The sequence below is a fragment of the Physcomitrium patens genome, chromosome 18, assembly GCF_059467195.1.
Source record: "Physcomitrium patens ecotype Gransden chromosome 18, ASM5946719v1, whole genome shotgun sequence".
NCBI lineage: Eukaryota > Viridiplantae > Streptophyta > Bryopsida > Funariales > Funariaceae > Physcomitrium > Physcomitrium patens.
Window position 1 is genome coordinate 4,485,022 of NC_143427.1, and position 26,579 is coordinate 4,511,600.

Genomic DNA, 26,579 nt, shown 5'->3' on the forward strand with positions numbered 1-26,579 from the left:
ATCTTCATGAATTTTTTAATACTCTTACAATAGAAATCTCATGTAATACCAATTTCAATTATAAAAGTACTATATTTTCGCCTATCAAAAAAATCAAAAATTAGATTTAATATTTATACCAAGAAATTATGTAATTATAAGAAATAAGTAGATCAACCTCATAATTTAATCTTAAAAGTCTTGCTACTACAAACATGAGGGATGTAAAGATCAATATTCTAGAGAAGTTTAATAAATCTACAATAAATCAAGCTCCACTCAAGATTGCATCTTTTAAATATTTTCATAAATCAAATAAAATTTTATACTAAATAGATTTATAAAAAGCATATGATTTAATACACATTAAAGAATGAAATTAATAAAAAATATTATTTTGAATAAAAAATAGATATTTTGAATATAATGCCATGTCTTTTAGATTCATAAATATATCAAGTATTTTTAAATTAATAATTGATAATTATTAAAAAAAAATTAGATAATTTTGTCATTTTTTATTTAAATAATATTTTAATCTATTCTAAGAATATAAAAAAGCATGAACTTTATGTTTGTCATGTAATAAAAGAAATTAAAGATGTAAGATTACATGCTAAGATATATATTTTATACTACTCAAGTTGACTTCTTAGAATACATCATTTCAAACAATGGCCATATAATGGGTCCTAAGAAAGTTTAAACCATTGTGGATTTGAAGATTTTAAGAATTATAAGACATGTTTAATGTTTTTTGAGATTTGTGTATTATTATTGGATCTTTATCAAGAAATTTTTTCAAGTTGAAGTTCCACTTATATACTTAGCTTATAAAGACAAACTTAAGTAGAGTAAAAAAGTAGGAGCATTATTTGAAGCTTTGAAGATAACTTTTACTTTTATATTAGTTTTGTCTTATTAAAACTTCTTCAAAGTATTTTTTATGGAAATAGATGCATTAAAATGTTTTTAAAATATAGTGTTGTGTCAAATAAGAACAAATGATAAACTTCATCTAATAGATTTTTATTCAAAAAAAAATGATAATTAAAATCAATTAGAAGATCCACTATAAAAAAAAATTTATAATTATGAATTCATTTCATAAATAGCGCTATTATCAAAAAGATGATCTTAGTCCAATTATTGTATATACAAATCATGAGATTCTTAAATATTTCATGTCAATACATATTCTAAATTTTCATCAAGTGTATTAAAGCATGTCATTATAAAGATTTAAATATTAGATCATTTATCAACTAAAAAAGTAATAAGGTTTATCAAATATCTTTCTTAAATATTTTTATTTAGCACCAAACAAAGAAAGTATAGCTTTTGATCAATAACAAATATTTCTTTTGAAGCCAAAGCAATTTCATCTTTGAGCAATGAAATCAATATTTATTTTTAATTCAATATTTTATAAAGAAGTTCAATTAAATGTGTCTTCAAATTTTCTTATTTATGATATTAAAAATAATCCATCTAAATCTTATAATACTTCAAAATTTGAATTTAAAACAATCTACTTTATTTCAAAAGAATTTTTATATTCCAAAAAATTAAGCATAGTTATGTATTTTTTTAGCTTATCATAACTTTCTAGCTACATAGAATTTTGGATACAATAGACTTTAAAGCTAATATCGAGATATTTTTAGTAGCTTCAAATATAAAAGTCAATTTAAGACTTTTTACAATCATGTGATTTTTATTTAAGATCAAATATTCTTCATTATTATTTTTATAGGCTTTTTTGTTATTACTTATTATCAAGGATATGAATCTCGAAGAAAAAAATCCTCAATACACTCTTGTATCACTAAAAGGAACTAAAAAGACATTCAAAGATGATATAATATTGAACTAGAATGGCTATTGCCAAAAATAAAAAGACTAGAAAGTCTTGAAAACAAGATTAACGACTAAAAAGGCATTGATAAGAGTGAAGAAGGCTTCAGACTTGCCTCTATATATACTATTAATTAGGAGCTATGTCGTGCTGTCCTATAGGACTTCTAAAACATATTGACTTTACAAGACATGTATTTTAACTTGCAAAGCAAGTTTTTTATATATATGCCATATAATTAGCTTGTTTTGTAAGCTACCAACATGTGGTTAACTTGTTGACCAAGTTTCTAACCTATCAATCAACTACAAATATATATAAAATCAAGCAGCATCTATGAAGCATCTATGAAGTTTTCCTAAAAGATCTTATAAAATTAACATACTTTTATCTATTTTTACCTATTTTTATCTAATTATATAAGTATTTAATAGAATACTTACATATGTCTGTGACATTATCTTCCCTTCAAGGCACAAATTCCACAATGATGAGTCTTTATATGTTGAAGAAATCCAAGATACAACAAATCATATTTGCTACATATTCCAATCTTTATTCTCTTTGAAGATGGTTGATAGGCTCTCTTAGCTATTGATAATGTCTCATATCAAGGCAAGAAGACCACCTTGTTATTTGGTCATTGTTGAGGCCTTTGTAACTTCTTTCAAATAAAACATTTGGAACACCGTCAATAATTGTTCCTACCTCTAATAAAATCACCAAATATTGGAAGTCTCTTCTAAGGTCGTGAGACCAAATATATTGTATCTTGTCATCTATTCGAGGAAGGATATGTTATTCTTGAGGATCTTTATTTCGATTTCATCATCTTGAAGGTTGTGACAATTGTAATGTTTCATTTGATAAGTCCATAAATGAAAGCTCTTGAGTTGAATCTATTGGTTGTTGGTTCTCTATTTCTTTAACTATACACAAGCTATAAAGAAGAATAGAAAATAGAGTGTTATCTTGTTTTGGTCTTGTTTCTTTTATAGCAAAGATTTGTTATTCATCATCTTAGTTTTGATAGATGTCGTCGATAAAAAGCTTTAATATTTTTTACTACATTTGGAAGATTCTTTGATAGCTTCCGTGTATATTTACTAATATCATATCCTTGCCAATGAATAAGATATTCCAACCTATTTCAATGCAGCCTTGAATTTAAGACTTCTTCTATCTCAAATTCTTGATTATTATCCACTCCTATAGGAGTAGGTGGCATTTTTCTTCTTTTCGAGATATTCACTGTCTTATATGACTCAAGAAGAGATACTTGAAATATAGGGTAGATTTTCATAGACTCTAATAGATGTAATTAATAAGAAATAGGATTGATTTGTTTACAAATAGGAAAAGGTCTCAGCCTACGATAGTATAATTTATCACAAGGAGAAGTAGTCTTGATATTACAACAAAGTAACCATTCCTTATCACTTACATTAAATTGTAGTTATTCTTTGCGATAGGCATCTTTGTTGGTCTTTTGTTGTTCTTGAGCTTCTTTTAATTGTATCTTCATTATTGCATGTAGCTTTGACAAATGATTTGCTAAATCTTCCATCGTAGAATTATCAACTTTTAAAAAGTCAAAAGTATCAAATTGTAGATGATAACCACAATTGGCAAAGAAAGATATTTGTTGAGTAGAAAAATGTATTAAATTATTCTATGCAAACTCTATCAATGGCAAAAGAGTTGTCCAATCATCTTGATGATAGTTGATAGTATACCTCAAATACTACTCCAAAATTTGATTCATCTATTCTATTTACCCATTAATTTCAGGATGAAAAGCCAAAGAGAGCTTTATATCTACCTTTAAAATCTTGAATAAGGTTCTTCAAAATCTTAATACAAATTGAGTCCTCCTATCTAATATAATATCCTTTGATAATCCATGATAACAAAAAATATTATCAATAAAAAGATTAGCTATTTTTTTATTTAAAATAGATTTTTTATATGATAAAAATATTCCATTTTAGTGAATTAATCTACAATTATGAATATAGAGTCATATGAACTTGAAATTGAAATATCTATAATTAAATCTATAGAAATAGATGAGCATAGTTGTTTGCATATAGGCAATGGTTGGAAGAATCCATAGAGTCAATGACGAGGAATTTTTGACCTTGAACAAATGTCACATGATTAGACAAAGTTTTCTATCTCCTTCTACATTTGTAGCTATCAAAAATCTTTGAATATAAGCTCTAAAGTCTTATTGTATCCAAAAATATCTTACTGTTGGAAAATCATGACTTAAAGAATACATAAACGTGCTTGAAGAACACGTAAACGTGCTTCTCTTTCTGGAATATATAGGCGTCCTTCAAAATAAAGTAAATTTTTCTTGAGTTCAAACTTTGAAACATCATAAGATTTAGAAAAAAGATTTTTAATATCATGAATAAGAAGATCATAGGACATACTTGATTGAATATGTTTGATAAAGGTCGAATCAATAGTCAATGTTGATTTAATTACTCAAAGATGAAAATGCTTTGGTTTTAAGAGGATTGTTCTATAATGATCAAAAGACATGTCTTTTTCTTTTGGTATAAGATAAGAGAGTCTAAAAAAAATATTTGATAAACTTTGTTATTTTTCAAGTCAATATGTGATCTTGAAATAAAATCTTAATAATGACATGTTCTAAGGGGCTTGGCAACAATTCAAAACATGTACGGACATAAAATACTAAAGGTTCTTGTGATCTTTATATACTATGACTAGACTTAAAATGCCTTCTAGATAATGATGCCATTCTTAAAATGAATCCACAATTGTAAGAAGTTCTTTATTGTAGATGTCATAATTAATCTCAATTATTAAAAATTTCTTAAAATAAAAAGCTATTTTATGGAATTTGTCATCAATTGCCATCTGTAACAATAGTGTACTTAAGGCAAGGTCTGATGCATATGTTTTCATTAAGAATACATTACAAAAGTCGATATAATATAAAGTTGGTGTAAAAATAAATTCTTTCTTTAAAGCAACAAATAATGCTTTGGCTTCTTTATTCCACTCAAGTTTGTCTTTACAAGTCAAATGTGTAAGTGGAGTTACAACTTGAAAAAAATTCTTCATAAAGATTTGATAATAATTGGTAAAGCCCAAAAAGCATTGCACATCTCTTACTGTTCTTGAGATCTTCCAATCTTATGATAGTTTGAACCTTCTTTGGATCCATCATAAGGCCTTCATTGGAAATGATATATTCCAAAAAGTCAACTTGAGTAGTGTGGAATACACACTTTTCTATCTTTGCATATAATCTTGCATCTCTTAGTTTTTGTAATACACAATGAACATAAATTTTATGTTCTTTTGTATTCATTCAATGTTAAAAAGGATACTAGTGTATTCGTGAATCCAAAAGACATAATATTATATTCAAAATATCCATACTTAGTTTAAAAAATAATCTTTTATTCATCTCATTCTTTGATGTGGACTAGGCTATATGCTCCTTATAGATCTATTTTTGTATAGATCTTTGCTTGATTTAATTGATCAAGAAGTCCTGAAATCAAAAGTATATGATATCTATTCTTGATGGTGATCTTATTAAGTCTTCGATAATCCACACACATCTCTAGAGATCTGTCTTTTTTCTTCACAAATAAGATAAGAGCAATGGCTAGAGATTTAAAATGGCATATAAAGTTCTTAGCTAAGTTTTTATCAATGTATTCTTTGAATACAACTAAGTCATTTTTTCATAGGCTATAGATTAGTCCAAATGGTGGTTAGTTCCTTCTTAAAGATCAATGACACAATCATAAGGATGATGCTTCAAAAGAATATTTTTATTTTTCTTTTAAAAAATATCCTAAAAATCTTTATACTAGCTAGGAATACTACTTGATATCTTCTCACCATCAAAAATAGATATGGAATATATAGCAAAAGATGGCCCTTCATTTGTGGCATGTATAAAAGCTCTTACACCTACCAGTAAGGATTTGAATATACTAAACTTATGGATTTCTACTTGCTTAGTAAGACCTTAGGCTAAACTATAGAAAAAATCAAAATTGTAAGAAATGTAGTTTATCTGAGGAATATATCTTTCTAACCTCAATAATCCTAAAATTATTGAGTTAGAAGGAGATTTAATCACATTAAATATTAATAAACTATTGTGACCACTAATTGCTACTTCTACAAGAATAGTTTAATGTGCAACATCTCCAAAAGATAATGAATGTCCATGTATTACTTCTATATGTATAGGTTTGATTTTCTTAACTAAAGATATATCTTATTTTTTGATAAAGACTTCATCTATAAAAACAAGCTAAGGCTCCTAAATCCAACAAAGCTAAGACTTTGTGATTTTTTAGTCTTAAGCAGACTTCTATTGTAAAACAAGGTGAGGGATTAGAGGAGAGAATAGGACCTTTACTAGATATTGCACATGATTCTAGTTACATGGTACCTATTGTAATTGGAACAACTTATTTTTTGACACATTGTCTTCTTTGGCAATTGTGCTTCTCATTTTGCAATTGCATTGTTTCTTTGTATAATATTGAGTAGTATATTTAGCTTTTCTACAATATAAGCATAAGCCTTCTTGACATTGTCAACTCTTTATCTACTATGTAAGGAATTTAAAACATACCTTATCAATTTGCATTAGTTCTAGCTTTGATAAAATAAGTTTATGAAAACTTAGGAGTTGCAATCATTATTTGATTTGTTCCTCTTTATCCATATTTTTATTCTTGATATCTTTCAAATAATCGATTATCACATGCAATGCCTTAAAAAATAAATTATTTAAAAGTTTCTATCTTTAGTATTGTTAATAACAAGTCTTTGACATTATTCTTCAATCCATATCAAAATTAATTGATAAGGGCTTTGTCATTCCAATCCACATCGCAAGCAAGGTTTTAGAATTGAGTAGCATATGGTTAACTTGTAAATAAAATAAATAATTTCCAATTAATTATATAAGTATTTACTAAAATATCTATGTATTTTTGTGACACTTATACCAAAATAAACATAGTCTTTCATTTCTACAGATTTTATTATGAAGCTTCCAATCTCAAGTTCTTATGATTTTATAATTGTAATAGTAGATTATTCTACCAAAATGGCACATTTTATATCATAAACAAAATCTATAAAAAGTAAAGAAATAACTTTAAAAAAATTCATAATATTTTTTGCTATCATAGATTGTCAAAGAATAACATATTCAATCAAAAGACTCAATTTTTATCAAGATTTTAGACAATATTTTTTAATATATTGTAGGTGGATATAAAACTATCTTTGCTTTTCCATCCTCAAATTCATGGACAAAAAGAACATGTCAATAAAGTATTTGAGCAATATTTCAGATGCATTATCAATTACTTTCAAAATTATTTAATAATTCTTTTGCTATTAGCAAAATTTGTTTATAATAATACAATACATTCTTCTATCCAAAAAATATTTATTTTTTCTAATTATGATTTTTTATCTACAACTTGATATTTTTGACATCTTAGTAGTTGATAAGTCTATAGAAGAAGAAATGAAAAATTATTTATGAAAATTATATCCAATAATAAAGCTTTAAAATAACAAAAAATTAATATAAATATCTATTATAAGAAACAACCTCAATTCCACGTTAGAGACAAGATATGATTAGTCTATTGTAATATGAAGACTAATCGCCTTTGTAAAAATTGGATTACTATAGACTTGAATCATTTCCTATTAATGAACAAATCAATCGAGTTACATATTGATTATATCTACTAGACTCAATAACGATCTATTATGTGTTCTATATACCTCTTTGTGATCCATATAAGACTATGGATATATCAAAAAAAAAAAAAAAAAAAAAAAACACCTCATCCTTTAGAAATGGATGATAATCAAGAATTTGAAGTTGAAGAGGTTATAGATACTAGGCAATGCTAAAAGAGTTTGGAATATCTTATATATTGGTACAAATATGGTATTAATAAAAGCACATGGGAGCCAATAAGAAATCTTACAAATACAGCAAAGAAGGTTCATGTTTTTTATCAATACCGTCTATCAAAACTAAACTGAAGAATCAACATGTGATCATATTTCTTTATAAAATTTTTCTCTCAAAGGAGGAGTAATATCATAGACATATACAATAAAATGTGTCAAGTAGAAGATAAACATAAGTAAATTTAATATTACTTTATAGAAAAGCTTTTTAGAAGCTTTATAGATGTGGATTTGACTTTGTATATATTTGTAGTTGATTGATAGGTTGAAAATTCTGCCAACAAATTAGCCATGTATCACATTTGTTAATGATTTGTCATACAAGTTGACCATGTGGCGTACATGCAAGAAATTTGTCTTGTAAGTAAGACATGTGTCTTATAAATTAGACATGTGTAAGTTGTCCTATAGAACATTGCTACATAGCTCCTAATTAGATAGTATATATGGAAGAAAGAGTGAAGACTTCTTTACTATTATCAATGTCTTGCTTAATATAGATTCAAGAGTCTCTAGCCTTCTTATCTTTGGCAATAGCTATTCTACTTCTAATACTATATTACTTTTGAATGAATATCTATTCTTTTTTAGTGACATAAGAATATATAGAGGTTTATTTGTTTGTAATTCATATCTTTGATAGTTCTTCAATGAATCTCTTTTGTAGCTTGCATTTAAATAAGTAGAGCAATCAACAATAGAAGCTTTTTTATTCTTAGTGCCTTCAATAATCTTTTTATCTAAAATTTGTAGGATAAATCAATGTTTATTACCAAAGATTTATAAAGTTATTTCTTTATCTTACTAAGTATCTTAAAATGATGAGATATTTATAGAAATTGATCAATACAAAATATGATCAATTTCATATTACTATTTAGCCTCTTATATTCTTAATTATAAGATAGTTTTAAAGATGAATATTTTTTTAATTTGAATATATTCTCAAAAACTTGTATTTATATTTAATATATACCTTCTATTGCAATACATATATTGTCTTTATTTAATAGTCCAAATTGATTATACTTCTATTAAAAGTCTTTATTTATTAGTTGATTTGTCATCTTGACTTCTTCATCTATCTCAAAAGAGTTTTAAACCATAAAAATTGTAATTCTTATTATTTTCTACAATAGTGACATTAGATTGCCCCTACATATTTAACAATTTTATTCTTTTTGTTTTGGATATATTTTTATGACCAACTTATAAGGTGTGCTCAAATCCTATAAAATAAATAATTATAAATCTCAGACCTATTTTGTATGCAATGGTGGCTATTAAAAATTATAAAATGTATTGAGACTAATCAAATAAATCTTTTTATAGTTGGTTGTTTCTTATCATCTTTACTATTATAAAAATGATTCAAAAACTATTATATTTTTTTTTCTAAGGTTTTGTTATTCAACCTATGATTTTGCTATGCATGTGCATACATTGACAAGTGTGAGTATGGACTTGGTGTTGTGCAACTTGTAGACAATCTCCTCCTTTCTTGTTATTGGACTACTTTCTAATAGCAAATACTAATTTGATTTTAAAAAGTTATTTTGACTAAGGTTCCTTACATTGCTGGACAAAGAGTTAACGGTCGAGTATACCTTCTGAAAACATATTGTTGGGTGGGCCATAGAAATCAACATGGATTAATACTTTTCATTTTTTTGGTGGAAGGTTCAAGTAAGATTTGGTAGAATCCATGATTTGCTTTATTAAATAGATGTGATAGTGGATGTTTTGCAAGCAGATACTTTTAATGGAGAGGGTCAAAAGATCTGATATGTGACATTTCTCGTACAATTTCAAAAGAAAATGTATCAACAAAACGCTGCAATCAAAGAGAGAAATTCCCCATACTCTGGACAGTAACCAAACATCATCTCAACCCAGTTAAATGCCCTTTGCTTACATGAGGAGTCAATAGGATTAGAATCGAACAGCTGCAGAACAGCAAGCTGTTTTTGCTAAAGATCCAAAAACCAAGGACCATGTTTATAAGACAGCGAACATTACACTCACCTATTTCGCAACCCTTAAGTAGCGCAATGTTACAAAGAGAACACAGGAATACTTGGTGAGGAGAAACATACCCTAAACTAAATCAGAGATCCACTTAGTAGCAATCAGTTGTCTGAGTTTCGGCTGTAGAATTCGTCTAGAGTCTTCGCGGGAATACGACGTAGAAGCTCCCTAGGGAAAATACGAAGTAAGGACCAGGCAAGGTCCAATGACTGAAAAATGTCACGGGTATCGTAAGGGCCTTGAGCCACAAACTTCCGCTCGAACTTGTCAAGAAATTCCAAATACAACTGCATAGAGCCGGTTGAGAGTGTCATTAGGGAGTGAAAAGCTTCAGACCAGAGATAACGTACTAGAGATAATGTTCAAAACCATCAACATATGGAGATTTCATTGTAGGATGTCCACTGCGTAACGGGCAAATAGAATGAGATGGATACCAGATCCTCTGAAGACAAGGCTTCTTCTCCCACCACAGCCTTCATGGCTTGTACATCCTTTCCAATCGCATAGTTTGCGTACAACTGCAATGGGTAGACACCATGTTAAACCCAAAGTCTTGACTCAAGCAGACTTCATCAGAAAAATGGGGAAGTTGATGGCCACAAATGATGCTCTCATGTGTATTCTCAGCGCTCTCATATGTCATATTACAGTGAGAGTAATCAGATCAAAAAATAGCGAAACGAGCTTTTCCTTGAGATTGAAAAGCCAATTCCTGACTGCACAAATGACAATAACCTCACGACTCTAACCAAAAAGTATGCGTACCTGGTTAGAAACTTCGGAGTGATCTTTCCGAGTCATTCCCTGTCCAATAGCACTCTGCAAATACAAACTGGCTTCGTCAGCATCGATACTGGTACATCAATGCAATAGCCCACATCTCACCAGAAAAATGATATCTCTTCAAGTCGTATTACAGTGAGTATAATCAGATCTAACAACATTGAATGCATTGCATCCAAGTAGAGTAAATACACACAAAATATCGTCTAGCATGATACAATATCCATTCTACCACTTGAAGAATATATTGTACGCAGATGTAGGATCGCACCTTCATCAGTCGAGACAGAGATGGCAGAACATTAATAGGCGGGTAGATCTGTATCACGAGCACCATAACAATAAATCAACTACAGTCCCTCTATCTCTCTCTCTCTCTCTCTCTCTCTCTCTCTCTCTCTCCTTGATAATAAAACGAGATTTCATAATTGTCGTTACATTACTACAATGTTCGTGTCAGAATAAATCAACATTAAAAAAAAGCGATTAATACATACAAAAAAACACAACATCACAAAGCAAAATAACACCACTGATAAACCCAATTCAGGGATTGAGCACATACCTGTCTGTTTTGTAACTGCCGATCAACATAAATTTGACCTTCCGTAATATATCCTGTAAGATCAGGAATTGGGTGGGTAATATCTGCACGAAATGCCACAAAGGTGAAGCTTAGTACAGACAAGGAGAAGTCCACAGTCGAAGACTGCACGCAGTCAAGAAAGAGCAAAAATAATATAACAAAGTAAAATGCCCATTTCAAAGAAAGCAAATACTGAAACTTGATGACAAAGGAAGGATGCAACTGACCATCATTCGGCATAGTTAGAATAGGAATCTGAGTAATAGATCCTTTACGGCCTTCGATTCGTCCAGCACGTTCATAAATGGTGGCCAGATCAGTATACATGTAACCAGGATATCCACGACGCCCAGGCACTTCTTCACGAGCAGCAGAAACCTATTTGAAGAATTGAGAGTGGAAAAAATTTGTAGCACACTGAAGGTCTTAATTAAAAACCAACTGAATAGATTACAAATTTGCTTAAAAACTATTTCAGATACCAACTGCGGAGTAGCATGTAGAATTTCACAGGAGCTAACTTCTGAAAAAGGAGTCCAAGCGAAAAGTCTTTAAGAGAAACACTTGTACCTCACGCAGCGCATCTGCATATGAACTCATATCCGTCAGGATGACCAGGACATGCTTCCCACATTCATAAGCGTAGTATTCAGCAGTAGTAAGGGCGATTCGAGGAGTGATAATCCGTTCAATCGTTGGATCATTAGCCTGCAAGCCCAAGAGAGATTCGAACTTAAATTCTAAATATAAGACTTACCACAGAAATTGTTCGAGGAAAAAGAAAGAGGGAATGGAAGAACATTGATTTCAAGAAAATTTTAAAACACTCCACGCTTCCATCCAGAGTACAACCAGGACGAAGTTGAGTATGTACTCCAATGCTGTGGTAGAGGGATACAGGAATATTAAGATTGAAACATACCAAGTTGAGAAAAAGTGTCACTCTCTCCATAGATCCATTTTCTTCGAAATCACGTTTGAAGAAAGTAGCTGTCTCCATGTTAACTCCCATAGCAGCGAAAACGATACAAAAGTTGTCTTCACCGGGCTCATCCTCCAAGAGGTTTTTCTCCTTCTCCAACCGCTGGACAAGACCAGCTTGACGACAAATTTGTGCGGCAATCTCGTTGTGAGGAAGACCAGCAGCAGAAAAGAGAGGAATCTTTTGTCCTCTAGCGATGGAGTTCATGACATCAATCGTAGATATTCCTGTCTGAATCATCTCCTCAGGATACGTCCGTTCACTTGGATTGATCGAAGCACCTGAGGTCATGTCAAATTGACTAATAAGCAAATCTCTTCAATCTTTAAAAAATATTCCAAGATGCTGAGGTTAGTGGAAAAGACAAGCAAAAGACCGCACCTGAAATGTCAAGGTAGGCTTCTGCAAGAATGGGAGGGCCGTTGTCAATGGGTTTCCCAGAACCATTGAAGATACGTCCAAGCATGTCCAATGAGACCGGTGTTTTGAGTACCTAAACCATGAAAGAGAAGAAATTTAAATCATTAATCAAATCAAAAACTGAAGACGAACAACATTACTTAAGGTAAAACAGAAAACAATTCGGGCAGGAACGCTGACAAAGAACATCGAACTTGCAATAGCAATTTGCGGAGACGTAGTAAGTAATGCAAAGTAGTTTGCAAACTAGAGGGTAGGGTCCGTCGAGGCCAGATGCATTCACGTTAAGTAAATAAAGAACTCACGAAAGTATACTAAGAAATCAAATTACCTCTCCAGTGAATTCAATGGTGGTGTGCTTGTTATCGATTCCAGAAGTTCCCTCAAAGACCTGGAAGGCAATCAAATATGAGTCAGTCTAAACACTCATACGAAAATAAACATTGTCACAATCTAATCAGATAGCAGTCTGACCTAGACAGAGGGAGAGCTAAAGTTTTGCGATGGCTACAATTTTCGAGACTAAGAAACCGATACAAACCTGGACAACCGCTCGATCACCATCCACTTCCAGGACCTGACCCCTTCGACGTGTGCCATCACCCAAACGGAGATTCACAATCTCCTGGTACTTGGGACCCTGTCATGTACAAAGACAGAGCTGTTGCAATTACAACCGAAACGAAAAAAACAGATTCAAACAGTACAAGAGACAACAATACACGGATTCTTAGGTGAAAAATATAACCTTGACTTTCTCAAGGATGACAAGTGGACCGGCTACACCAGACACAGTTCGATACTCTGCACGAAATTGTGAATACCATTAGGAGCTTATCAACTTATCAGGGTATATTACCATACAACTGCAAGAAGCTCCAACACACAATACTACAAAGAAAATACCAAAGATATATTCAAAGCATACGTTTATGAACAGAACAGGGGTTTCACAGACAAACCTCACGTACTAGGTACGTAAGGACATTCTCTTAATTCGAATGAAAAGAAACGTCGAATGAAGAAAAGAAGGCGGAACCAGAGAAAGTTTCAATTGGGCGTACCAAGTAGAGGCTGGCACTCGTAACCTCCAGCAGCTTGACCGTTAGCAACCATTTTGACCTGCGCTCAAGAGCTCCCGCAATGGAAGCTGCCAAAGAAAAACTAGAAAGATGAACAAAGATTCTACCACTGAATAGCTATCAAGCACAACCCAAATTCAGAAACTGCACAAGATCTTTCAATGAAAGTCCAGCATTCACAACAGAAAGTTCTCGAATGATCAACAGTAAATGACCGAACAATAGAAGGTGAATATGAAAATGAAAGTGTTCTTAAGCTGCGGGAGATTGAGAAAGGGTTTCCAATCATAGAGACAACTCACTCCCTCAATACCCTAATTCCAACTGCAGCTCGGTCCGACTCCGGAACCCTACAACATGCGGAATAAATTCCTTATCTCTCGTACAACCGCGACCCTCTAGTATCTGACATTCAATGCAGACCCCACTCTGGCGAGACACATGACCTTACCAGAACAAATTGACATAAACTTAGAAACACATTTCCTAACACAACACCTACACCACACAACAATTAACCCTCTCACAACATCTCTTCAATAAAAAAATGCAGATCGCTTCCCCTTCACATTCCTTGAACAAATATCGTGAAAGTCTCAAGGCCCCTGCTTCTGAAACACAAACTGATGGTAGACCATACCACAACCAAAGCATTGAGCTACGTAAATGGCACCACGATTAGAAATTTCTGAACCCTACAGTGGCGATATTCCGAACAATCTCGCGGTAGATTCTAGAAAAGCGCAGCAAGACCTAATCCAACAATCGCAATGGCAATTCTGACAAAAACCAATCGCAATCCGCCATTGTAATTCATTGCCCTCCTTCAAACAAAAACAACCCATCCCAACCTTCCGAATTCATAGCAATCTACACATCATCACGATTCCCCGTCACTGATCCACGAATGCCCCAAAACCGCACAACAATCCAAACCAACATAAAAAGCCGATCGTCAAGCGCACCAAAACTCCAACCGATTACGTCTAGAGACGTATCAAATGCTCAACGCGCGCTTTTTCCGCGAGGCTCAGCAGGAACTAAGCCCGACCCTTCGCAAAACAGAAACAGAGCACTAGAAATAGAGGCCAAAAAAACGACTGTAACGACCGCGAGAATGCACCAAATGATACAATCTTTACCTCGAAATGTAGAAGAGGAGGGCAGCGAACTCGGCAGGTGGTCCGGAGCCAAGATCTGGCAACGGCGATCGAAGCAAAATGGGACTGCGTTGGATCCAGGCAGCGGAATGAGTAGTATGTCGCGCTCTGTTCCAAGGCATCAGAGCTCACTCTGCCTCGCTCCGTGACGCGGTCACCGGTGACCGTCTAACAGGCGGCGTGGTCCACCGGCCAGGCCGGTGGACCTTCTCGCTTGGTCTAAAAACAAACCGCCACCACTTAATGTTCCTTGATCTGGGATTCTTTAAAAATTAAGTAAACAAACAAATAAACCCGATTTTTCATTTTGAGAGAGTCTCGAAGTTTGTTAATCAAGTCTCACTTAATTGTTCTTAGGAATATTCATAAGCTATACATTGTTTATTTACTAACTAAACATGTGTGTGTGCATAGTCCTATCAACGTTTTTTTATACAGAAGATACTGACAAAAAAATGTTTTTTTCTTAAATGGACCAAACCTATGTATTTTTCTGCAACTCGATGTTTGAATGGCTGGGTAGAAATTGATTGAACAATAAGTCCACTCCAAACATCTTTTAAGTGTTAAAGATTACTTCTCACATCTTAAAAAATAATATTATTATCTGTAAAATTCTACAAAACAATTCAAATTAGATATACTATAATTTTATGTTATAATTATTTGGCCGAAGTTAAATTATTTTCTTTTGCATTCAAACCAGTTTAAGTTTTTGAAAAATGATACAAGATGTTAACTATCATGTCCTCTACAAATACCTAGACAAGAAAAAAAAAAAAAAAAAAAAAAAAAAACACTTATTTATATTTTGTTGATTGAATACATGATATTGAGCAAAATCACATGTAAATAAGACTTTTAAAGTTTTTAGAAAGTATATCTAACTAGATAGAAAGATAGATAGATATCACAAAACTACGACAATATAAATTTTCCATTCTTCAAAAAAATAAAAACATAATTTTTTAAAATTAATAATATGGTATTAATAATTTTTCTTGTTTAAATTAATAATATAGTGTATATATTTTTTATATTTAATGGAATATAAATAATCTAAGGAGATCAATGAGAAAAAGAGCCATGTGAAATTTATTCATCAAATTATATTATTTGCAAAATAAATTGTCTATTTCAACAATAGTAAGTCATTATATTTTGACAATAAGATGCCAAACAATAAATATCCAATCAAAATAATTTATTGATAGTTTGAATAGATAAGTTTTAGTTATAATAAAATTTTAATCATAATTTAAGTAAAATAAATAAATTATATAAAGTCTTACAAACTTTATGTGATTATAATTTAATCCAAGTAAAATGGTCATTGGAAAATTAAAAATATTATCTAAAAAATGAAATAAACAAGTAATAGCATTTATTAACTTGTATTATCATTCAAGAAGAATTAATATCAAAGTTTCATTAATGAAAGATAAGAATCTATTATATCATTGGTATGGATGATATGGAAATATATCAAAGTAGAATTAATATCAAAGTTTCATTAATGAAAGATAAGAATCTATTATATCATTGGTATGGATGATATGGAAATATATCAAAGTAGAATTAATATCAAAGTTTCATTAATGAAAGATAAGAATCTATTATATCATTGGTATGGATGATATGGAAATATATCAAAGGCTCAAGTCTCTTCAAAGGTTTTAACATTCAATTCAATAATATTTAAAGTCTATTAATTCTTGATTTTTTTTTCCAAATAATTGATATTTTCTATTATAATTCTTGGATTTTGCAACAAATGATATAAGTCAACTTTATATTTTATTCAAAATTATTTGACATGATTTTTTAGTTTTATTTTAAACTTTTTTGTTATTTTCAATAATAAAAATATATAACAATATGCAATTATTTATATATATATATATATATATATATATTGTATTACAATTATATTTATAACGCTCTTCTTAGGAGCGCATGTTTTCTCTATTTTATGGAATTGCATGAACGCCACTTCTATTGCTGATATTCACACTTTTGTGTTGTGCATGGTTCCCTACACGTCTACACTGATGCTCATAGATTGTTGCCTGGATATTGTATTGATGAATTTTTATTTGAGTGATTGGCAATGATTATCTTGAAAACTATTAGTAAGAACAGAAACAGTATGAAATGTATATTAGAATTGACAAAAACATTTGATAAATAATATTACGTTTTATAACACTTTGTTCCGAATATGATTGATTAGGATTCTAATGTTCATTTACAGTTTCCTCATTTCGATTTCATTATTTTACTTTATAAGGAATATTATTTACTAATATTATGATTATGATTTACATTTCGAATCTGTATATTAATCTATAATTGTATCTTTAATTTTGTGGAATTAGTCTGATGTTCAAATGTTCTCATTACTTCTCAAATTTTGACAATACAATGAAAATCATAAAGCATAACCTACACAACAAAATCATTACTGTAAACTTAGAACTCTATAAACTTAAAACTTAATGTACAACCAGTTGAACTTGTTCTATTGTCATAGAAAATATGCAAAAAATTAGTTAAATTCATTCAAGGAACTACTTCTAAGATTTAACCATAGGAAAACAAATAGTGTGCTGTCATTAAATTATGTGTTTTATGTAGAGATTTATATAGAGATGGTTGTTGTGCAGAAATTATCACTTGCCTGAAAATCAACAAAGTGCAAGTCACAAAGCCACAAAGAGCTCAAATTGCAAGTGCAAGTGAGATAGGAGTCATAGCAAGGGAGACCCAGGATCAACAGTGCTATATTACAATGAAATAAAATCACTCGTCAAAAATTTCAGCGACTACAAACACGCATGCAATGAATCAGAACTTGAGGATGCTACTTCGTGACTGCCCCATGTCCGAAATGCACAAATTCGTGTGGCAAATTACTGTTAAGTCAGGATGAATTTCACAAAACCTCTAATTTCCAACAATAACGGTTGCAGTTCGCTTCAGCTGGCAAACTGGCTGGATCTGCAGTAGATGTGGAGCGTGATCGCTACGTAAGTTACTTCAAGTACGAGTCAAGTCGATGAGCTCGAATTGATTTACAAACCATACATACTTGTGTATGCTGAGCTCTAGGATGGGATGACGTTTTCATGGTCACCAACATAAGTCCACGAATAATGCCAAGCACAATCGTACAGACCCCTAGGTTGCAGAAAGATCTACGGCCTTGTCCAGTTGAATGTGAGAGCAGCGTCCAACACCGATAAGCCGCTCTGGTAATTCATCTGCGGTTTCTCCCTGAAAACTCATCAAACATAAACTTTAGACTGGGGTTTAGTGCATCAAAGATGTGCCATGGGCTGATACTTGTCGTGTATAGATTATAATAAGAAATGTGGAGCAGTGATTGAACTGACAATGCGATGCATAGCTCTGCACAGGTAATAACAAATCAAGGGCCAGAAGCCCAGAGAACATCCAATATTTCTTAGCAACAATAAATCTACAACAGTCTAAAATAATTGCCAGGGGAATGCATAATGAAAGTGTGGTGAAAGATGGTGGCAGGAACACAAGTACCCTAATGAAAAAGGCCATGTCTACGACGAGGGCAGATATATAACCAAAAACTAAGCTCAGAACTCCTCGGACCACCCCTGAGGATCCAAGATTTAGGTCTATCTGTGGATACCACCAAGTCGCACGAAGGTAAGCAACAGACGGATATATGTATATATATATATATATATATATATATATATATGTATAGTAATTTTTATGCGAGTACCCACCGGATTTATACTTTAACACAAAATAACAAGATCGAAGTGTCATTCACTAAGTAGGATATTGTGCTGTGCAATCCTTTAAAGGTTCAGCACTGTACCTCCATATAGTTAAATCCAACATGATACTTGACTTCCACAATCTGACCCAAGGGAACAGACTTTGTTCCAACGGCTTGTCTTACTATCCAAGAACCCTGTCATTCACAAAGCGTAAGTCGTGATCTTCGACGGTCGAAACTAAACACACACAAAATACTCGTCTTATTGCAAATTATATATTGTTAAAAGAATGCGGTTTATATGAAGAAGATTCATTTGGAGAGTTACACACAAATCGTAATCACTCCATTTCCCACACCTAGCGTTATAGATATAATGACATCATATCAAAACTGCACATGTACCTCAGGGATAGCCGGTATGAGGGAGAGCCTGCTGTTTCGAAAGGTATCATCTCCAGATATAAATCTATGAAGAAGGGAGCCTTCGACAATCTCTTCCTCAGTCACGAAGTAGAAGACCCAGCTATAATGTGAAGTGTAGGGAATCTATACACATATTCCATGGTAGTATTCGATTTTTGATAAGAAAATGATGTTACAAGTATCAATTATTATTTGAAACACATTAAGTAGCCAATAGAACACCCACGAAACTGATCCCTTTGGACGTCATTTCAAGTTACAAACTGAGTATGAAGATTATTGTACCTGCAAATTGACGACAAAGAAAAAAAGGCCTTCCTTTGAGCACGCCCTCTGTATAATGAACAATCGCCCAATAGGCAGTAGCATCAGCTTGGATTATACAAACTAATTACACAAAATTCATCCGTCTCACTATGCTCTTAATCTTATCTGAAGAACTCGACATGGTAATGGTAAAAAGCGCTACACAATTCCTAGTCATGTGCGTAGCCTGGCTTACTTATAATTTCAAACAAATGAGGCGAACCTGAACAAGGCTTCGAGATCTTCCTGCTACATGATCTATTCTGTCTTTAGACTTGAACCAATCCATCCCTATCAATTTGCAAAAGGGCTGACCTGCAGGAACCTGCTCACCAAATAAAACATGGTCAAATCGTCTTCATCAAGTGATAGGTGCAAGTCTTTCATCTAGCTGGAATATGTAATAAAGTACACGATCTGTCACCTAAGGCTCATTCAACAAGACTAAATGTACTTGTGGTTCGGAAAATGACATACAGAAATTCAAGAACTCGGTCAGCCACCTTATCCAAACATTGTACAGAAAGGAGAAGTGCTCACTCTTGATCCAGTTGAAAGGGAATTAATACCCTGAAGAAGGAAGACACTGCTATCAGGCTCCGAAAATGAATGTTTACCACCTTGCAGAGGTCCTCTAACTACATTCCCTCTGAATTTCGACAAGTCATATATCCCACGGTCTGCAATCACCACCTCATTAGTTTAATTAACACTCATGATTGTAGGTAGGTGACCATAAATTGTAATTGCACTCATCCCTGCATTACCTAAATGAGTATCAACTGTGTGAACCATATTGGTTCTGGTACTCTTCTATGAACCCAGAAAGACTGGTTCCAGGAAAAAAATATAGTCTCCACTATTCAACACGAATTTTGTTACAGGGAGCACCTGTCACACCTCTCATATTTCAAGATACTATCAAACTGCCATAAATTGAAAAAGTTACAGTACCTGATCGAACTTTGATCCTGAGCGGCTTGTGATGTTCAACAATAGGCAGGGTTGGCTCAGACACGCTATGCGCACTCTGCTGAATCAAAAAGTTGGAACTGAGGAAAGAGACGACTCTTAAAACACATCAAGATGGTTGAAACAAATAAGCTATCCAATTATCTTCAAATCCATAAAGAGCAAAGGTCAAACCTCGGAGCTATCCGAAAACTGATCCATTGTGGCATCAAAAAACTCTTCAATGTCGTCACTTGTGCTAAGAAAAGGAACGTTGCTGACAGCAGCTTCTGAAAAATCAAGATTGGCTGCTTGCAAAGAATCTTCTGGGTACACTTCTGGGTACTCTTCTAAAATATGTCGCTTGATGATCGTGACACAAGAATTGAATCTTTGTGCAGCAACATGTTCTCGTAGGCCTGCCAAAGTATAGAGCAGATGGAAAGTGCAACGTAAATAAATATACACAAGTTCGCTGAAGCCAGTCCACCGGTACAAACTTACAGACGGCTGGAATATCGAAGCAATAAAGTTTCAATAGCGCAAAATTGCCATCAAAGGCAACAACTTGTGTTGGATATGACTTACTTACAACGAAAAAACCCAATTTCTCTCATTAGATAATTTTGTGAGATGCAGAGAAGATGATCGGATATGTGAGAAGTACATCGAAAGATTAAAAAAAAATCTTTCAGACGTTGCCATTTGAAAGAAGTATACATGAACGATTGTGAGGTATACCTGCGACAACCCGCAGAAGGGAATCTCTAAGCTGAGCAGGGTAGCTAGAAAACCCGGCGCCTAACAACGAAGACCAACCTGCTGCATCCATTTCCAAAACAGACTCCACCAATGTACGCGGCTTTCCACCGCCAGTAGTTTTCAATGGTGTAACAACGTAGCCACCACCTAATTCAGTGGGCATGCCACGTACACTGTCAACACCACCTCGACAAAGGGCAGCCAAATAATCTCAAAATACATGCGCATATTTCGCTTTGTCAGGCAACCACAAGACTCCGAATAATTGATAGAACACATTCAACCTCCCAAGTCAATGCATTAAGTTTTAAGAGAGCTCAAAGAATGACATCGATTGCTACTCACTATGGATATAGGCTCGAACAAGTCCAGCTTGAAGGGGATGTTTAAGTATCGACCTGTAAAAGACGGCTGGCATCAACCATTGAATCAGAGTGCAGCACAATTGTATTAAACGACCATTGCGAACATCCTACTTTTCAGTCAAATATACTGAATGCTGCTATAGGAAACGATTCACAATATCATAAAGTGATATTAGCAACCTCACCAAGCGCATTCCGCAAAAGATAACTTGAAAAGTTTCAGTTTATCCATAACAATGCCTTCGTAACGTCCATAGTTTTCGTTAATGTAGACAATACATGTTCACAATCATGTTGAACTGAAAAGAGAAATGCATGAAATTGACCACTCACAATAAGCACCACTCTCCTCTCGTTTCCAATAACGGGATAGGCAGAGATCTCTTTGTCGTGAAAACCTGGCATTCATATGTTTCAATTTAGAAAAGGACTAATAAGAAGTTCAAAGAATAAGAGAAGAAAGCACTGAAGGAAGAGCAGACCACGTATTCAAACAAGAAAACCAAATTTAATTGATATCGATGATATTTTATAAAACGCCTTACATCCAAAAAGAAAAGGAAAAAAACACAAGAAGCACTCTGCATTCCACAACATAAAATGATTGGAATACAATCTTGAAGGAGAGCATTTGTGCACTCATAAACTTTTTGACAACAGATCATTAACTTACCCCCAATCTTGCCGAAGTCTAATGTACACAACATCTGAGTGACCATCAATAACTTCAATTACAGATGCGCATTCAAGAGTGTGATCCCATCTGGAATGCATAGCAAGTGAGAATGAGTTAACCACTTTGAGCTCTAATGCCTTTCGCGTAGGGTTCAACCAGCATTATCAGAGTGACGCCTGCATCCGAAATGATGCTATTCGAAATTGAGGATAGCGAACTATCATAGAAATTTGCTGTAAAAATAATAAATTAAAATAGATAAAATGCAGATATAGCATTGTTGAGTTTTGAGTTACCAAAACTTACTGCTGACGTTCCGGTCCATAGTCCATAATAAGATTAAATATCTGATCAGCAGGAGCATTCACCACTCCGACTGCTTTCATAACTGGTAACTGCAGTCATTCACAGCAAAATTTGCATCAAGGTTCTAACATATTCCACGGCACAAGTACCCTTGGAAATCGAATTCAGTTAAATTGAATTTTACAGACACAATACAGCGCTAATAAAGAAGGCAGACATATGAGTCATGGCCTGAAAGCTAGAATACCTTGTATACAAAAGGAAAGCTCGAAGCTTCCTTAAAGAATCTCAATCCTGCACGTAAGATACAAACCCATCATTGCTTCAGTTTGAAAAATTCCCATAAGTAATGAACGATTTTTGTAGACTTGCTCACCTCAGTCAACCCTGTGAAATTACTGACCAATCCAGAAATCAGCTCGACCAGGGCCATGTTTGTAATCTTGCAAGTGTTATCCATACACTGAAATGAAACAAGGAGTACCATTTTCACAGCGCACTAACTTCCATTTTGACGCCTGCCCACCATCTGTTGATTGGAGATCTGTAAATCTTTGAGAACTGGAGCTCTTTGCTAGAGTTGGCGATTCTGCCCAAGCCAATACACGAGTCGTGAGCTCATTCTCTTTTAGCGATAACATAGGAAAAACCAGTTGCACAATGAATTATCTATTCGTTTTTCATTACATCAATCCAAACTAAAAAAGATGTTGTGTACAGCCAATACGTCTAAAATAGAAAACCTATTTAGCTCCTTTAACACAAAGAGATAAATTGACCATGGCCAATGGTAGTCAAGCTGGCGTAAGATTTCTCTCTCTGCCAATGAAACATGGGTGACTCGGGTTCCAGCCTTGGTGACGCTGCTGGACTTGTATCGCCCACACTTCATGCATAGCATTCCAGCACATTGCATAAATGAGTTTCGTGAATCAAAATGAGCAAAAGGCGAAGGACATCAACGTGTAAGAACTTGTAACTTTTTACCATTGCTTCCGGTTAGCGCGAGACGATAACGTTGTCAACGACAGATCTAAGATTCAACATGTTTACTAATGCAAACATATTAGCGATTATTTTAAAGTTTATCAACTTAAAATACTGACGAGTATTGACTCTTACAATTGCTCGCCAAGATGAGCGTATGCAGGGCTGATAGTGGAAGGACATGGCTCAGCCGGGACAAATTCAAATGGCTGAACATTTCCAAACCAATTAGAGTAAATCGGCCAACATTAATAAGAACAGTAAAATAATAACAAAACAAAAAAACAAAAATAAAACAAACGAGATGTGAATATGAGAAAGGTATAAAAAAAATATCTGACTACTAATTGGTGAGGCTTCGACTAACCCGTCCAAGAGAGGAAGTAAAAGCCTTCAGCCACTCTGCAATTTCCTCACTATTCAGAGCTCCAACCTAGTGACCAAAGTTGTTAATAATCAGCGAGGCGCACTAACACGCTCAACAACGTTTTGGGTTAATTACATTGAAAGTATACAGCAGCTTTCCATGTAATACCTACACATTTCTTTCCAGCTTTCCCTCAAATTAGTTGACGGATTCCTGTCATTGCCACTAGAGAAAATTCTGCAGAGGCGTATCACTAGCATGCCAAGGTATCAACAAAAGATAGTGTGCTCGCTATTTCCAGACTTACAAGAACCTCCTTCTTGGCATCAGTCACAGTCACATTGTATAGGCGTAGTGTGTACAAAACCTGCGATACAAGCAGATAATTCCATTGTTTCATTATGAAAACCACAAAAAAAAAAAAAAAAAAAAAAAAAAAAAAAAAAGCAAATCAATAAATTGCACACTATACAAACTTATTGGCATTTGTCATGCACTCCAGAAGTTGTGTTCTTCCATTGATACATGCTGCAACGAACAGTCATGAATATTATCAACGAGAGCACTGTGGAAACTTCTTTATGACGCAAAGATATACTATCACGCGCTGTTCAGGTTAAATATACTGAAATGTCTTCTGTTCGCTTATATTGAAAAGAGTACTATTGTAAAAACTCAATCGTATGAAAACACTACATTTGACAATCACTGCACATGGACGGAGTTCCTGCAATCACAAGAGAGATTGAGACCTAACACACACAAGAATTTCTGATTCTAAGAATCACATATGAAAATATGATGTAAATATACCTTGTCGTTCACAATCTGTCTGCCTGTGTCTTCGACACGATGATCCACGTCGAGGATTCCGGATCGTAGTGTGACCTGATAATAATGACCATCAGCAGCACTTTGATCGACATAACTAGACACTGACTGATGAAAAGAATGTACTCCAAAGGTTAGAAGAGTTCGTTTCTAATCGTCAGAGAATTTTAAAGAACTAGAGTTGTCAAAATTTACTTCGTTTTCAGCTGAATTAAAAGACTTCCTCACCACTTTACCTTTTCCTCCATCTCTATGCTTTACAGCTTCAGAATATATGTTTCATAGGTCAGAATTTGACAAACTGCTAAGTAAAAGCGGAAAAAAGTGGATACCAGGTTGGAAAATCATGTTCGATCCATTCCACTTATTCTTTAGAGAAGAAATCCACATTCAAATGCACCATCCATAAAAGCCGAGCTCTTTAAAAAACAATGCACACAGCAATAAAATCAAAGAGTCTGCAATTGAGAGCATTATAATTTGAAAAAATCAACCGATGTAATAATATTTCTCCGTCAATAGTTAGAGGAAGTTTGATCATTACAGGATACCATGCTGTGATTGAATTTAGACTCTGAAATTGCCCGATGCAATGTTGGGATTTGAAGAATTGGACAACTCTGAGCCTTCCACAGTAATTTGAACCATTTTGAAGGATTATTAACATTCCAATGAGATAAGTTATTGTATTCCTACGACCAGCTGCTCTTCTTCCTCACGGCCTTGCAGATCCCGACCCACACCAGAGGAACTACGCACAGCAGCTCTAAAACTCTTGGACAATTAGTGATCCGATCAAACCAAAGCACACCGATAGAGAAGGCAACGCACCAGATCTCCTTTGTGCCGACACTGTGAGAAGTGGCGGCCTGACAAGACGCAGAATGTCTGAATGCAGTAGACTCCTCCTTGTCGACTCGGACCGAAACTGTACAAATAGCCCTCAATTGTACTCGCCATGACTCCTCAACCGGATTCGCCACCTTCATCTGTGCTCCGCTGCCGATCACTTAACACTCTCGCTTCCAGCTACCAAATACCTAGCTAAATCCATGACAGAAATATACTTAAAATGGAGGTCGATCCATCGGGCTCCTCGGGGGGTGGGGAGCTTCACTGGGACGGCAAGCTCTGAAGTATGCACAAAAACGAGTCCAATACTGCTCCGCGCAGAATTCCGAGACACTAGTTAGGGCGGCGTAGAAGTCGAGGTACAGCAATCCTACGCACGGTTACATCCGTGAACTCGCTTTCGTCATGCAGTTGTTGGAGCTTGCCTCCATGTACCACGCGACGGGACGCGCGATTTATCACTTCGTTTTGGTGCAGGATTGGAATCCCCACCAGAATGTTGGAACAGCTCGACTACAGCTCCGTGAACCTGGAGAGGCCCGAATTATTGCCCAGAATCAGGATGGAACAGTCGAGGCTTATCTGTCAGTAAGAAGATCTTAATGAGATGGTCAGATCAGTCTACGAAGGGGACAACATTGGCACTTGTTTAAAATCCATGCCTGTGAGGAAAAGGACATAATAATAGTGTAAAATAATTTTTTAAATAACAAAAATCATAATTGTCAAGTTGCACGTAGCTTTCTCAATCTTCTCAGAGAGAATCATCTACTATCGTCTTTGGTTTGTTATCCTTATTGCTTTTTCAATCTAAAATTTGTTTATTTATTTTATGTACATAAAAAAGTAACTGGAAAAGTTAGAATTCTATATTCTGTGTTAACTCTTTCTGTAAGTATCAATATGTTTTCTTTTAAAATACACAGAATAAGACATAGTTTTAAGTTCTACTTATGTTTTAAATGTTTTGTAATAAATCAGTGCTTTCAAGTTCTTAAGTATGTTAATATAGTAAGGAAGGATGCATCTAATGTGCATGACAAATAACAAAAATAAAAATATTGAAGATTAAAAAAATGAGGTTTAAAGAA

The 26,579-nt window shown here is 33.7% G+C and overlaps 2 protein-coding genes across 5 annotated transcripts; both read right to left on the bottom strand.

The window, feature by feature from the left end:
• Positions 1-9,721: 9,721 nt before the first annotated feature.
• On the bottom strand, positions 9,722-14,982 carry LOC112295585 (V-type proton ATPase subunit B3). The gene is made up of 14 exons (XM_024547357.3): positions 14,876-14,982; positions 13,716-13,801; positions 13,400-13,455; positions 13,193-13,291; positions 12,983-13,042; positions 12,613-12,724; positions 12,172-12,512; positions 11,820-11,957; positions 11,477-11,627; positions 11,229-11,311; positions 10,935-10,982; positions 10,646-10,699; positions 10,315-10,398; positions 9,722-10,164 (listed from the first exon to the last, which is right to left on the bottom strand). Exons 2-14 carry the CDS (start codon positions 13,765-13,767, stop codon positions 9,979-9,981), a joined length of 1,464 nt encoding a protein of 487 aa, XP_024403125.1. The 5' UTR covers positions 13,768-13,801; positions 14,876-14,982; the 3' UTR covers positions 9,722-9,978.
• A 2,661-nt stretch (positions 14,983-17,643) lies between these two features.
• Positions 17,644-25,905, bottom strand: LOC112295437 (protein ENHANCED DISEASE RESISTANCE 2). Of its 4 annotated transcripts, none has more exons than XM_024547037.3 (22): positions 25,468-25,905; positions 24,619-24,693; positions 24,113-24,172; positions 23,806-23,871; positions 23,574-23,647; positions 23,231-23,337; positions 22,936-23,040; positions 22,699-22,745; positions 22,452-22,540; positions 22,143-22,232; positions 21,803-21,867; positions 21,450-21,515; positions 21,084-21,251; positions 20,538-20,761; positions 20,346-20,421; positions 19,932-20,071; positions 19,615-19,716; positions 19,371-19,418; positions 19,065-19,208; positions 18,759-18,854; positions 18,452-18,553; positions 17,644-18,169 (listed from the first exon to the last, which is right to left on the bottom strand). In XM_024547037.3, exons 1-22 carry the CDS (start codon positions 25,594-25,596, stop codon positions 18,074-18,076), a joined length of 2,169 nt encoding a protein of 722 aa, XP_024402805.1. In that variant the 5' UTR covers positions 25,597-25,905; the 3' UTR covers positions 17,644-18,073. The 4 variants fall into 4 exon arrangements, with proteins under 4 accessions (XP_024402805.1, XP_024402804.1, XP_090100285.1 ...); XM_024547036.3 differs by having other exon boundaries at positions 20,346-20,424; positions 25,468-25,810; XM_090244159.1 differs by lacking the exon at positions 18,452-18,553 and having other exon boundaries at positions 25,468-25,801.
• Between the last annotated feature and the right edge of the window lie 674 nt (positions 25,906-26,579).